This window comes from Trachurus trachurus, assembly GCF_905171665.1.
Source record: "Trachurus trachurus genome assembly, chromosome: 20".
Lineage (NCBI taxonomy): Eukaryota > Metazoa > Chordata > Actinopteri > Carangiformes > Carangidae > Trachurus > Trachurus trachurus.
This window is the reverse complement of record NC_139911.1, coordinates 1,767,927-1,783,730: the sequence shown is the minus strand read 5'-3', so window position 1 is coordinate 1,783,730 and position 15,804 is coordinate 1,767,927. Positions and strand designations below refer to the sequence as shown.

General features: G+C 39.5%; 1 protein-coding gene across 1 annotated transcript in view; it reads left to right on the top strand.

Moving 5' to 3' along the window:
• The window catches only part of LOC311003471 (E3 ubiquitin-protein ligase HECW1-like), a gene marked incomplete at both ends in the record, with an annotated part of 108,328 nt that extends 95,557 nt beyond the window's left edge, over positions 1-12,771 (top strand). Inside the window, 8 exons of the mRNA XM_083995238.1 lie at positions 449-562; positions 1,308-1,460; positions 5,143-5,241; positions 5,404-5,533; positions 7,958-8,104; positions 9,159-9,273; positions 9,915-10,113; positions 12,660-12,771. Of these exons, the coding sequence (XP_083851364.1) occupies positions 449-562; positions 1,308-1,460; positions 5,143-5,241; positions 5,404-5,533; positions 7,958-8,104; positions 9,159-9,273; positions 9,915-10,113; positions 12,660-12,771 (1,069 nt within the window). The remainder of the gene's footprint in view (positions 1-448; positions 563-1,307; positions 1,461-5,142; positions 5,242-5,403; positions 5,534-7,957; positions 8,105-9,158; positions 9,274-9,914; positions 10,114-12,659) is intronic.
• Positions 12,772-15,804: the final 3,033 nt, after the last annotated feature.

Genomic DNA, 15,804 nt, shown 5'->3' with positions numbered 1-15,804 from the left:
CATTTTTTAATAAAGTTTTAAAACTTTTTGGTTCATTTTAACTCATTTTAACAGATATATAACTACAGTATATGGAATATTTGATGTGTGGAAATAGTGTGTGATATATATTACATACGTATAATAAGGACATATAATGATTAACATGTGATATATGGATGAAAATCCTTCTTCTCAACAGCTGTCAGTGTTATCAACAGACCATAATGTACAGTAGTCTACACCCACTTCTATTGTGTGTTGTTTTGTTTTTATTAATTATGTTTTCTCTTGTATTTCTTTTTTAAATATCTGAGAGTGACGTCAAAGACACATTTCCACAGTTTTTTTTTGCAATGGACAGTAACGTTGTTTTTCTCTAACATGTGATATTTGATCTAATTGTTAACATGTGATATCTGATATTGTGTTGTTGTGTTGTTGTGTTGTTGTGTTGTTGTGTGTCCAGGCTGCTGATCCGTAGAGAACATCTTCTTGAAGGAACCTTCAACCAGGTGATGGCGTATTCACGCAAAGAGCTGCAGAGGAACAAACTCTACGTCACCTTCCTGGGGGAGGAGGGGTGAGACACACACACACACACACACACACACACACACACACACACACACACACACACACACACACTGAATACAAGATGAATCAGTGTGTTTTTGATTTTCTTGTTGAAGGTTCATAATCAACTTCAGTGTCCATGTGCACTGTTAGAGCTATTTATTTATTGTCAGTCTTAAGTTCAGTATTTAGTTTAGTTCATATGTAGATTTGATTAATTCTGAACTTATGTATTTGATTTCATTGTGATTAGATTGCTCCTAGTATTCTGTTAGTTTATCATTTAATAATAATAATAATAATAAATTTAATTTCTAATGCACTTTTCATCAAACAAGATTTCAAAGTGCTACAAAGTTAAAAAGTTAAAAGCAAGGTGAAGGAGACAAAACATACTCAATAAAACAAAAAGACAAGGTTAACAATCATATTAGTAATTAACAATCATAGGCCTTTCTGAATTAAAAGGTTTTCAGGCCTATTTTATTTGTTTATTTGAGGTATTTTCCTGTTTATTATTTGTGCACCTGGGTGAGCAGATGTTTTTTGTTTTTACCGGAGCAGGAGAAGAACAATGGATTTTTCTTTGTACTTTGCCCGTTTTCTTGGTCAAATAAACCACCTTTTTTGTATAAACCGGACTTTGCATTGGACTTTATGTTTCTACATGGTGCAGCAGTGTCCCCTTTGACTTTTATGATTTGAAGTCTCCTACGTGCACCATGAGCAGTCGTGTCCTCTCGTGTCCTCAGGTTGGACTACAGCGGTCCGTCCAGAGAGTTCTTCTTCCTCCTGTCCCAGGAGCTCTTCAACCCGTACTACGGCCTCTTCGAGTACTCGGCCAACGACACCTACACGGTCCAGATCAGCCCCATGTCGGCCTTCGTGGAGAACCACCTGGAGTGGTGAGACACACACACACACACACACACAGAGTCAATCAGTGTGAAGCAGGGAGGAGTAGTGTTGCTTTCATCAACGGACCTTTATCACGTGACGAAAACAAGACGAGACGCAACAGGTGTGATGTGATGAAGCTATAATGAAATCAAATCTATAAAAGTCGGTTTGTCCAATATATCTGCTAAATATAGTGGGTCTCATTCATGAAACGTGAGCAGCACGGATTTGCGTGTAAACCCTGAGCAGCGCAAATTTACGTGGATTTCCGCATTCATCAATCTTTTAGTAGTGCTGATTTTTTCGTAGCTACTCACAAAATCTACACCTGCTCCGGACTGTGTGTAGCGCTTGTGTAAATGTAGGAATGCAAATAAATACTGCTTGTCACTGTTGAAAATTACAATTGTAATCTGTATTACTCTCTCTCATGTTCAAAATATGCCGACGCCTTTGAAACACGTAATTTAAACATGACAAACAATTAGAAATATTTGGAGAGAGAGACGTTTTAGGGATCGGACACGCACAAACACGTCAAGGCTCCATGATGATGATAATATGATATAAAACCGGAAAAAACGTATTTGTGTTGCTACAGTATACGCTTGGTGGACGCACACTTCACCCTGCACAGCAGCGCAGTCGGCACCGGTTTGGATGGAGCTGTGACAGACGGCTGGTGCTTCTGTAACAATATAACCTGCCTATATAACTTCATGTGTTGATACAACCATGCTCCTCTACAGCTGAGGCTGTGAAGAGCCTCCTCCTCCCGTCGCTGCTGTAGCTCTGTAGTTGTGTTTTTGTTTTTTTGTTTGTTTTTTTAAGTTTCATATCGAACTATTCTGGCTTTACTTCTTAAACGGTTCTTTAATCAACCAAGGATAGGCCTACTTAATTCACTAAATCTGTTACTTCCCTCCACGCCTTTGACCTGTCCCAGTCACACCACTAACAGAAAAGAATTAAATATTTTTTCTGGACTCCACTTCACCCAAAATGACTTCGATCCGTGATCTCTCCTTTTTTCTCTCTCTCCCTCTTTCCTCGTTTGCGTCATGGCCGCAGGTGAGCAGGATGCACCTACCTCCTAATATGGTGGTCAGGATCTCCTTATATGGCTATTCATGTATGGAGATCTATGCTAATTGCTGATCACGGGGGGCGTGTTGTTAGTTTACGATGGGTTGGCATTCATGAAGTTACACACGTGTTTACGATCAAATCTGAGTTTCCCGCACCGTTCATGAATCCGGAGTAGAGTTTTAGTAGAGTGAGCTTTTATGTGCAAATCTACACACAGATTTACTCACGTTTCATGAATGAGACCCAGTGTGAGGGAACTGAAAATAAAGATAGATAGATAGATAGATAGATAGATAGATAGATAGATAGATAGATAGATAGATAGATAGACAGATAGACAGATAGATAGATAGATAGATAGATAGATAGATAGATAGATAGATAGATAGATAGATAGATATGTGGAGCAGCATCTTCCACGTCTGGAACGGATGTTTTCTTGAGTTTATACGGTAACAATAATATAATAATAAGATAACCATGTTTGAATTGTGAAATTGATTTGACTAAAAGAAAAAAATCTGTTTCGTCTATAGTGTTAGTTCAATAACTCTGACGACAACTGTACGTTTTCATGACTTTACTCCAACTCGTGCACGACAACAACAAAGACTGACACCGCACTTCCTGACTCAGGCCTAGTCCACACGAGCCCGGGTATTTTTGAAACCGTGAACATATGTTCCCGGTTGTATGTCCTGTCCACATGCAACCGTGCTTTTGGAAACCTGAAACCGTGGTTTTTTGAAACCGGAGTCCAGGGTGGGGTTTTCGGCCGGGGTTGGTTTCACCGGGTGCGTGTGGACACTGCAACCGTGATTGTTTTACTCGTTTACGTAGCTGCACACGTGCTGATGTAAACACTGCCAGCTGCAGAGGTTGTTTGCAGCGGTTTGCAGGTGAGCTCGCAAAAATAGAGGTGACAAAGTGGATTTTTATCACTTTTTTTTAATTTATTTTTTTACATCATCTAAATGCTATTTGCATAGTTTTTCGATGAGAAAAATATAAGGAAACGGTCGTCAGGGCGATCCTCTTGTCAGCTCCAAACTCACCCTCAATCACAGACCACAGCTGGTTTTCCACACAGCATCATTTACAGTAACAAGTGACGCTACAGATCAGCTGTTTTTAAAATTACAGAACTACTACAGTAGCGCCGCAGTTTATTATTCCCCACCTTGTTTGATTGAGAGTTTTTCGGGATGATTTTCATGAATGAACAGGCAATAGCCTATGTCACTGTCAGACCGGGTACTACGGGAGGGGGGGGGGTCGCATCATGCAGTGATAAAAAAGAGCCGATGCGGAGATGAGGAACGAGCCAAAAGCCGAAAATGTATACGTGACGTCCGCGGTCGATATAAAGTGGATATGATGTTTCATTCATACATGTTTTGACAGACAACACAACAGCCAGTGATAAAGAGTTGCGCCGCAGCAGCCAGGTGATGCACACAGCACAACAACGCAGCACACAACATCACACAGCACAAGAGTCAAGACACAGCGCAGCAACATGTGCAGGCTGCTGCAGCAGTGCACGTCAAAGGGACATCGCCGAAAATAAAATAAATAGGCTACATTTTTTATTAAATTAATTAATATTTAATTGTTGGACTTGGAGTCTGTGAAATAAAGCTATAATAACACGTAGTTTTGAAATGGTTTTTGCGCATGTTAACATACATAAAATGACCAAAAATGAACACTATAAGCGGATTTCTTGATAACGAATTATTTAAACAGCATTTGTATAGAAATGATTCCGTCCCAAGCCTTTTGATCCACGCGGTTTCCACTGTATTTTGATTGGTTAAAACAGCCTTCCACACGTGCATTGCGTCACTTGGTAGCGGATTTCACGGTTGCGTGTGTACGGAGTGTTTTTATTACACCACTGGTGTGGACGCGGAGCAAAACTCCGGTTTCAAAAATACCCGGGCTCGTATGGACAAGGCCTCAGAACATACAAAACATTTGCGCATGCGCAGAAGGAAAAGTAGCACATAACATATGGGTACTAGACTAGGTAATTATACTATATTAACTGGGTTAAATAGAATTACATTACTAGAAATCAACTCATCAACTCTTGTTAACATTTCCATGTTTCCCACATTCTGTGTTATAAACTGTTTTCTTGTCTGTAACAACATCTCTGTCCCGTCTGTCCGTCCTGGGTGAGGGATCCCTCCTCTGTTGCTCACCCTGAGCTTTCTCCTGGTTTTCCCTGTTAAAAGGGTTTTCCATGGAGTTTTTCCTCAGTGGATGTGAGGGTCTAAGGACAGAGGATGTTGTTATGATGCCATGTGAAGCCCTTTGAGACAAACTGTTGGTAAAAACGGGCTATACAAATAAAACTGCCTTGCTTTGCCTTGCCTAGAAAGAGATTCAAATCATTGGCTAAAACTAGACGTAAATAGCCATGGATTATTCTGACTAAAATAAACTAAAATGCTCAGAGTTTTAGTCGACTGGAACTTAACTCGACAAAAAAAGAGAATGAACGTGACTAAAATGACAGTTTCACACAAAGACTGGACTAAAGGAGCTGACTGTTGTTGTGTTGTTGTTGTTGTTGTTGTTGTTGTCTAGGTTCCGGTTCAGCGGTCGTATCCTGGGTCTGGCTCTGATCCACCAGTATCTTCTGGACGCGTTCTTCACCCGACCGTTCTACAAGGCTCTGCTCCGACTGTCAGTGGCTGCACCGCATTACTGATTATTACTGATGTTATTATTACAGATAGTCTGAATTAACTGTGTGTGTGTGTGTGTGTGTGTGTGTGTGTGTGTGTGTGTGTGTGTGTGTGTGTGTGTGTGTGTGTGTGTGTGTGTGTGTGTGTGTGTGCGCTGCAGGCCGACCGACCTGTCGGACCTGGAGTACCTGGACGAGGAGTTCCACCAGTCGCTGCAGTGGATGAAGGACAACGACATCACCGACATCCTGGACCTCACCTTCACCGTCAACGAGGAAGTCTTCGGCCAGGTGACTGTTAAAGGGATAGTTCACCCAACATTTTAAAGTTTCAGAGTCCTCCGTGGCTTCTCTGAGTTACAGCGGGGCTCCGTGCAGCACTGCATGTCCATATGACGGTCGAGAACGGAGCTCACTTCACTGTAAAAACTCAAAATCTTTCCAAGAATACTTGTCTTATTTCTTGTCAAAATGTCATTTCTAGTCAAAACTAACCTCTTTCCACTTGAAATAAGACTCATCACCTAAAAATCAACTTGTTTTTAGATCATTTTCACTTGTTTCAAACTAATTTTCACTTGAAATAAGTAGAAAAATCTGTCAGTGAAAGGAAGTCTTTTGTGCTTGTAATAAGAAAGAAACTCTTACTTCACTTATTTCAAGTGAAAATCTGCTTGAAAGAAGTGTCTAAAAACAAGCTGCTTTTTTTATGTGATGAGTCTTATTTTAAAGCAGAAGTGAGTGATATATTTGTGTTAACTCATTGAGTGCCAACCACGTAATTTCTCGTTTTTCGTTCCCATGCGTTGAGTGCACAACGTAATTTTACGTTTTTTGCTTTTTTTTAAATTATGAAAATAGACACTTTAATACACATTATATGTAAATTTGGGGACTCTACGACGAGGAGAACTGAAATAGATGACGATCAAAGTCACATGACAGCTCATGATCTGGAAGTTTTTATCATAACTCGGCTTCTGCAAACGAGTTCTGCATGCAGATGCAGCAGCTGCTCTGCTCTCACCTGCGCTGCTGCTCCAGCTGCTCCAGCTGCTCGGAGCTGAACCAGGAAGCTCTCAGCCGACAGTCCGCCCGGTCTTCAGCTGGAGCAACACCGTGTCCTCCCCAAAGTCCTCCCGCGGTAAAATCTGATGGTCTCTGGACCAAAGCAGACCGGCATCACCGACCCGTACCACAGAAGGACCGCGACCACCGGCGGGACCGGTCTTCCCGAGCCGCGGTGGCCGACTGACCCTCACGCTCCGCGGGGAGAAGCTGTGACACGGCACGGTGCGTCTGTGTTATTGTTGTTTAGTGGCGCCCCCCCCGCCCCCGATGGTGGTTTTGTGAATAGAACAACCATTGTTGTATATATTTATCTTACACGAGCCCTTTGATCCAGAAATGCGAGTGTCAGAAGAGCGACAGGCACAAACAGAGCACCTTTCATAAAAGACGCTCTATCTCCTTTTCTAGAAAAAAAGGAGGGATTTTGGTGAAACCCAGCCATGTTTAGCTTGACTTTTCTCAGGAACAGAGGCACGTAGAAACAAACGGTTTGTGGCCACTTGAAGCATTAAGTTAAACCTTTCAATTGAGCCACAGTATGTGTTGGTGGCAATAATATAGAATACACTGTGGCTCTACATAAAAAGTCAAAAATGGTCTAAATTGCCGGTACACTTGACTAAAACTTTGGAAAGGAGCGCGGCACTCAATGAGTTAATATAAGTCTTAAATAGTTATATCTTCCGACAGCAATCACTTACATAGAGTGTTTGGACTGAAACACGGGTCTGTCAGTCCCTCTGCTCTGCTCTGAGCCGAAGAGAAAACGTTTATCGTATCCTACAGTTTTTATCCAATGAGGAGAGAGAACGGCATGCAGGGCTGTGTGTGCAGCGAAGGGACGCCGTGAATGTGGTGACGTAGCGACGAGGACTGTTATGGTGCGTTCAAGGAAACTCGTTTTTTTCCGACCTGTGACGTCGTACCAGTTCGATCTGGTACATAGACTGTACAAAAAGACGTACTGGTACGATTTCACGGGTCGGAAGTTACGAGTGGCCGTTATAGTGACTTTCACCGGTAAAACAGGTCGGAAAAACACGAGTGGGTTGCCTGGAACGCTACAAAGTCGTAAGTTGTGACTTGAAGCTGTAATTTATGATTTCAAAAGCCTGCCTGGAACGCAACATTAGCGAAAACGACCGGATCACTCACTTCTGCTTTAAGTAGAATGAGATCTGTTTTGACTAGAAATAAGACAAATATTCTTGGTAAGATTTTGAGTTTTTGCAGTGTAAGGCAAGGCAAGGCAATTTTATTAGTATAGCCCGTTTTTACAAACAGTTTGTCTCAAAGGGCTTTACATGGCATCGTAACAACATCCTCTGTCCTTAGACCCTCACATCCACTGAGGAAAAACTCCATGGAAAACCCTTTAACAGGGAAAAATCAAATCAGTGTATGGAGGTATTTGGATGTTTTTTGGTGTGTCTTTTTGTTACGAAGACAGTTGGTATCCATTTGCAACCGTTATATGGACATGCACTGCTACGCCGAGACCCCCTGTAACTCAGAGAAGCCACGGAGGACTCTGAAACTTCTCCCAGCCCCTAGTCCACATGAGGGGGAGTATAGATATGGGTGAAATTTGAATTTTGGGTGAACTATCCCTTTAACCAGACTCCTCCTGTCCTGTGTTGCTAGGTGACGGAGCGGGAGCTGAAGTCGGGCGGCTCCCACCTGCAGGTGACGGAGAAGAACAAGAAGGATTACATCGAGCGGATGGCGAAGTGGAGGGTGGAGCGGGGCGTGGTGCAGCAGACGGAGGCGCTGGTCAGAGGCTTCTACGAGGTGAACCAGTGATTCATTCATTCATTCATTCATTAACGAGGTCATTGGTTGAGTAAGGGAGGGACAGGAAGTGGTGTTTTAACTAAATAAGATACAAGACCGTGATAATAAATGATAAACAGTTGTTTTTTCTTTATTTTTTAACAATATTTTTATACATTTTTCACTTTTAAAGTAAAGGATGGATACATACAGTAATATGGTCCGCAGAAATAAAAAGCAATTCTGCAAAAAAAGTTTAAATACTGTATTTCTAGAAAAAAAAGTGGTAAGATTTCTAAAAAAAAAAAAAAATTAAAAATTAAACATTTTCTCGAAAAAAGTAATAACATTTCTCAAAAACAATTCTAGAAAAAAGTGGTAAAATTTCTCTCTTTTTTTTTTTTAATTCTAGAAGAAACTGCTAACATTTCTCAAAAAGGAAAAAAAAATCTAGAAGAAGTGGTAAAATTTCTCAAAATCAATTCTAGGAAAAAGTGGTAAAAATTTCTCTAAAAAAAGAAAGAAAAATATAGAAAAAGTGGTAAAATTTCAACAACAACAAAAAGAAAAGTGAATAAAAAATAATTTAAAAGAAGTGGTAAAAATTTCTCAAAGAAAAGTTTTTTTTTTTTTTTTTAAATTCTAGAAAAAGTGGTAACATTTCTAAAGAAAAAAGAAATTCCAGCAAAGCTTGGTCAAATTTCTCAAAAAGATTTTTTTTTTAATTCTAGAAAAAACTGCTAAAATTTCTCAAAAAGGAAAAAAAAAATCTAGAAGAAGTGGTAAAATTTCTCAAAAACAATTCTAGGAAAAAGTGGTAAAAAAAATTCTCAAAAAAAGTAATAAAAAAGAAAGAAAAATCTAGAAAAAGTGGTAAAAAGTAAGAAAAAAAAAAAAGTAAATAAAAAATAATTACAAAGAAGTGGTAAAACTTTCTAAAAAAAAAGTTTTTAAAATAATTCTAGAAAAAGTGGTAACATTTCTAAAGAAAAAAGCAATTCCAGCAAAACGTGGTCAGATTTCAAGAAGGAGTTGTTATTGTGTATTGACGGTGTTTCCGTGGCTCCTCCAGGTGGTCGACTCCCGGCTGGTGTCGGTGTTCGACGCCCGGGAGCTGGAGCTGGTGATCGCCGGGACGGTGGAGATCGACCTGGGAGACTGGAGGAGCAACACCGAGTACCGAGGAGGTGTGTGTGTGTGTGTGTGTGTGTGTGTGTGTGTGTGTGTGTGTGTGTGTGTGTGTGTGTGTGTGTGTGTGTGTGTGTGCGTGCGTGCACTGCAAAAACTCAAAATCTTTCCAAGAATATTTGTCTTATTTCTTGTCAAAATGTCTCATTTCTAGTCAAAACTAATCTCTTTCCACTTAAAATAAGACTCATCACCTAAAAATCAACTTGTTTTTAGATCATTTCCACTTGTTTCAAACAAATTTTCACTTGAAATAAGTAGAAAAATCTGCCAGTGAAAGCAAGTTTTTTGTGCTTGTAATAAGAAAGAAAAACTTGCTCCACTATCAGATTTTTCTACTTATTTCAAGTGAAAATCTGCTTGAAAGAAGTAAAAAGTGTCTAAAAACAAGCTGCTTTTTATGTGATGAGTCTTATTTTAAGTAGAATGAGATTTGTTTTGACTAGAAATAAGACAAATATTCTCGGTAAGATTTTGCAGTGTGTGTGTGTGTGTGTGTGTGTGTGTGTGTGTGTGTGTGTGTGTGTGTGTGTGTGTGTGTGTGTGTGTGTGTGTGTGTTTTCTGTGCTGAGCAGATTGAAACGATAACGTCATGTGTAACTCTACGTCCGTCTCGTCTCCCTGTCACCGTGGTTACCAGGTTACCATGACGGCCACATCGTGATGCGCTGGTTCTGGGCGGCGGTGGAGCGCTTCAACAACGAGCAGCGGCTGCGGCTGCTGCAGTTCGTCACGGGGACGTCCAGCGTCCCGTACGAGGGCTTCGCCGCGCTGCGAGGCTCCAACGGCCTCCGGCGCTTCTGCATCGAGAAGTGGGGGAAAGTCACGTCGCTGCCCAGGTACCTGAACGCATCGTGTTTCGCCTCCTCTGCAGAATCCAGTGGACGTGTCTCTGTCCGTCCGTCCTCAACAATGGGACGAGAGCGAGCTCAGCAGAAACTGAGCTGGGGTCAGACACTCTGCAAAAACTCAAATATCTTACCAAGAATATTTGTCTTATTTCTAGTCAAAATCTCATTTCTAGTCAAAACAAATCTCATTCTACCTAAAATAAGACTCGTCACATTAAAAAGTAGTTTGTTTTTAGACACTTTTTACTTCTTTCAAGCAGATTTCACTTGAAATAAGTAGAAAAATCTGACAATGGAGATAGTTTTTCTTTCTTATTACGAGCACAAAAAACTTGCTTTCACTGGCAGATTTTTCTACTTATTTCAAGTGAAAATTTTGATTGAAACAAGTGAAAATGATCTAAAAACAAGTTCATTTTTAGGCGATGAGTCTTATTTTAAGTGGAAAGAGATTAGTTTGAATAGAAATGAGACATTTTGACAAGAAATAAGACAAATATTCTTGGAAAGATTTTGAGTTTTTGCAGTGCACTCTGCAGAGGAGCGTGTGTGTGTGTGTATGTGTGTGTGTGTGTGTTTTTGCAGCTAAAAGAGAAAGCATCATCACACGTCATAAAATAAGTAACTGGTAATAAAGCAGCTCAGCATTTACCATCGAGTTACACAGGTTTATATGAAGCTGACACTGCTGAGCTCAGGTCAGTTTGTCTTTGTCTTCATGTTTACAGGTCAAATATTTATTTATACATGTTCAGGGATCGTTTTTCATCTCTACGTTCAGATAAAGTCACAGGAGAAAAATCTGTTCCTGAAAGACGGGAACAGTCAAACCTTTTTCTACGTGTTAGTCCGTCTTTTGTTTTCTGACCTTTTATCAATGATTCATAAAAGAGCAAAATGAAAGTTTTTATCCTTTTACTTCACTGGATTCTCATTTACTGCACAGACCTGAGAGTGGCGTCAAATCTTCTCATCAAACCTTCAAAAAGAAAACTACTAAACACATTTCTAATCTGAATCTCTTTTAAAATAAAATTTAAAAAGCAACTATACAGTACATAAATCATACATTGTGAATCTTTTTCCATATTTAAATTTCATTTAAATATCCCGTAGTTGGGAAAAAAATATAATTATAAGTTTACTTTATTTACTTTATCACAATAATGGTTTAAAAATCAGGTGCATAATATAAATCAATAATATTTAATTCAAATCATATTTTGTTCCTGAATCCACCAAACTGACCAGAATAATCCTGATTTTCTGGATCAAAGTTTTCCTGATTCTACTAAAAACTTCTGACTGAGGGTTTGATCCAGATTAAAACCAAGACTGGATGACAAGAATCCGTTTTTACACTGCAAAAACTCAAAATCTCTCTAAGAATATTTGTCTTCTTTCTTGTCAAAATGTCTCATTTCTAGTCAAAACTAATCTCTTTACACTTAAAATAAGACTCATCACCTAAAAATGAACTTGTTTTTAGATCATTTTCACTTGTTTCAAACTAATTTTCACCTGAAATAAGTAGAAAAATCTGCCAGTGAAAGTAAGTTTTTTGTGCTTGTAATAAGGAAGAAAAACTTGCTCCACTATCAGATTATTTTAAGTGAAAATCTGCTTGAAAGAAGTAAAAAGTGTCTAAAAACAAGCTGCTTTTAATGTGATGAGTCTCATTTTAAGTAGAATGAGATTTGTTTTGACTAAGAAATAAGACAAATATTCTTGGTAAGATGTTTGATTTTTTGCAGTGTGGTTTTGAAACAACCCATTTTCACAATTTGATCCGATCCATGATCCAAAATCCAGTCAGAGCTACTTTTGAACAAATAAACTTTGGATGTAAATGTTGGTTTATTAAAGCAGATATCAGTGGAATGTTTTTGTTAATATAAGTCCTAAATAGTCCTATTTTCCGTCAGCAATCACTTACATGAAGTATTTCAGCCTAAACACGAGTCTCTCCGTCACTCTGCTCTGCTGTAACCCGAGGAGAAAATTTTCCTTGTGGGATACAAGTGTTATCCAATGAGGAGAGAGAACGGCATGAAGGGCTGTGTGTGCAGCCAAGGGATGCGCGTGAATGTGGTGACGTAGCACGAGGACCAATTGATGCCTGACAAGGGCGGGGGCTGCTAACTCATGGTGCGTTCAAAGAAACTCGTACTTTGTGTTTTTCCTTCCTGTGAAGTCATACCAGTTCGATCTGGTACGAGTTCACGGGTCGGAAGTTACGAGTGGCCGTTATAGGGAACTTTCACAGACAACAGGATGGTAAAAACACGAGCTACGGGTTACCTGGAACGCTACCAAGTCGTAGTTGTGACTTGAAGCTGTAACTTACGGTTTCAAAAGCCTGCCTTGAACGCAGCATTAGCCGAAACGGCCGTGAAGCTGATATCTGCTTTAATGTATCACACATTTTAAACAGTTTTATAGGATCCGATGCATAAATAACAAAATGTAGCCTAAATGTTTGCACCTGCAGGATGATCACATGTCTAACAGATCTACCTCTCTCTGTCTCTCAGGGCTCACACCTGTTTCAACCGTCTGGATCTTCCTCCTTATCCCTCGTACACGATGTTGTACGAGAAGCTGCTGATCGCCGTGGAGGAAACCAGCACGTTCGGTTTGGAGTGAGACGGGTCGACGCCCAGTTTCTCCGTGAAACAAACGACAAACTGAGTCCGGACACGAAACACAAAGAACAAATCCAGAAGAGGAAGAGGAAGAAGAGGAAGAAGAGCGGTTCTTCTGAGCCTCTGACGTCGACCGTGTGTGCGTCACTCGGCGTTGACGTCGTTCCCTCGACGACGCAGCAGGACGACACTTATTTTTATATCGATCATCAGACTGGAGTTCATCCAACACGAGACTGCGGCTTTTTAAACAAAAAAAAAAGAAAATAAGATTATATAGAAGATATAAACAAACGGATATGTACGATGGATTCAAGATCATTTATAGTTGCATGCACCGAAATGCATCATCCATCCAATAATAGTATAAAACCTACAGTCATCATGACGATACAAAGACGAACAGATGGAAGACACAGAAGAGCAAGAAACACACCAGAACTTTATCTTCAGATTTATCCTCAAGATTTGAATCGACAGAAAAGATGAAAGTTATTTATTAATTAATATAGAAATGATTAAATTATATTAAATTAAATTAAATTAAATTAAACTCTAACAGAATAGAAGCAGATGTTGAATTATCTTTTCTGTGAATTCAAACCTGAAGCGAACGACCGCTGCTGCTCCCAGATGTTCAGATCAACATCTACAGATGCAGTGGCTTTAAGGAAAAACGATTATTATGCAAAGTTTAAGTTGAAGAGTTAAATCCTGAGATCAGATGAGATGAAACTGCAGAAACGCAGAGAAACGGAAAATGATGAAGTAAGTAAGGAAGGAAGACCCAGATCAGATCATGGTCTGCTGCTCTCACTGCAAAAACTCAGAATCTTTCCAAGAATATTTGTCTTATTTCTTGTCAAAATGTCTAATTTCTAGTCAAAACTAATCTCTTTCCACTTAAAATAAGAATCACCACCTAAAAATGTACTTGTTTTGAGATAATTTTCATTTGTTTCAAACTAATTTTCACTTGAAATAAGTAGAAAAATCTGCCAGTGAAAGCAAGTTTTTTGTGCTTAATAATAAGAAAGAAAAACTTGTTCCACTATCAGATTTTTCTACTTATTTCAAGTGAAAATATGATTGAAAGAAGTAAAAAAGTGTCTAAAAACAAGCTACTTTTTATGTGATGAGTCTTATTTTAAGTAGAATGAGATTTGTTTTGACTAGAAATGACATTTTGACTAGAAATAAGACAAATATTCTTGGTGAGATTTAGAGTTTTTGCAGTGTAGTTTAGGTTGCAGAGTTAAATCCTGAGATCAGATGAGATGAAACTGCAGAAACGACAATGATGTCACGTCCTCTCCTCCAATAATAAAGTAGCCATCAACGCCGACACAAGGGCTTCTGGGATTGGGATTCCTCCTGTGGAGACCGAGCGAGCAGGTCGAGACCGAGAAACCTTGACGACGACGACGACGATGACGATGAAGGGCGAACTTGGACTTGGACTGGTCCTGCTGTGTGAACGGGAGCTTCTCGTTCTCTTGTTCAAGTCTTCCACTGATGAACAACTTCTTCTCTAATCTTCTCTGTCTGTGAACTGAACGGGTCCGTGAAAAACATCAATCTGAACCTTTAATGGAATCCAAGGGGTTTCTCCAAGGGCTCCACCACCGTCACTCAGAACCGATCCGATCCGGCCCGAGACCCTCGGACCAACCAGTGTAACATATGCAATAGTTAAGACCTAATACTTAACTTCAGTGTGTCCCAGAGTCGGCCATCTTGTCCCTAGACAGTGACTCAGTGACTGAGCAAAAACTCAAATATCTTACCAAGAATATTTGTCTTATTTCTAGTCAAAATGTAATTTCTAGTCAAAATAAATCTCATTCTACTTAAAACAAGAAACATCACATCAAAAGTAGCTTGTTTTCAGATACCTTTTTACTTATTTCAAGCAGATTTACACTTGAAATAGCCTAAGTAAAAAAGAATCTGATAGTGGAGCAAGTTTTTTAGGGGTGGGAGAAAAAATCGATTCACATATATATATCGCGATATCTTTTGACGATTTTTAAATCGATTTTTTTTTTTTTGCATTTTTTTAAATATTGTGCAATGTGCATTTGTTAGCATTTTTTACATACAGAGAGTCCAGGTTTTGAAAAGGGTTTAAGTTCACTTTATAATGGACTATGTTAATTTATAGGCTCCTACAGTATTTGTGTGCAGATAAATGTTAAAAATGCTAAAGACTAAAAATCGAGAGAATCGGCAATATCGTAGAATCGCAATTTAAATCGAATCGCCATCCAAAAAATCGTAGAAGAATCGAATCGGGAGAAAAGCATATCGTCCCAGCCCTAAAGTTTTACTTCCTCATTACAAACACAAAAAACTTGCTTTCACTGGCAGATTTTTCTACTTATTTCAAGTGAAAATTAGTTTGAAACAAGTGAAAATGATCTACAAACATGTACATTTTAAGGTGATGAGTCTTATTTTAAGTGGAAAGAGATTAGTTTTGACTAGAAATGAGACGTTTTGACAAGAAAAAGGACAAATATTCTTGTAAAGATTTTGAGTTTCTGCAGTGAGTAAAGAAACTGTGCCTCAGTTACTTCCTGCCTCATCGTGGCCTCGCTGTGGTTCTGGTTCTGTGGGACTTCACGCAGTCTGAAATTCAAGTCCTGAGTTCAGATATTTGCATCGGTTCGTTCGTTTTTGCATGATCTGCTCGTGTCGCCGTGAGTTTTCCAGACTCACACACTCTCCAGCTCAGCCGCCTCATGCGTCTTCATGGGCACAGAAAAAAAAAAAAAAAAGCCAAGTACAAATGCAACCACAAGTCTGACAGAAGGTGTAAAAGCTTTTCATCTCTCAGAGCCGCTGCACACGTTATTTTTACTCCAAACGCAACCGTTGGACGAGACGTAAGATTAAAGGGAAGCTCCGCTGACTTTAGGCTACACCAGGTGGTTCATCATGTGTGAGATAAAGTGTATAAAACTTTTTTGTATCTTCAGAGGAAAACTGTGTGTGGAGTCTGATTAATGTGACGTCACTGGATGGTGTCGGT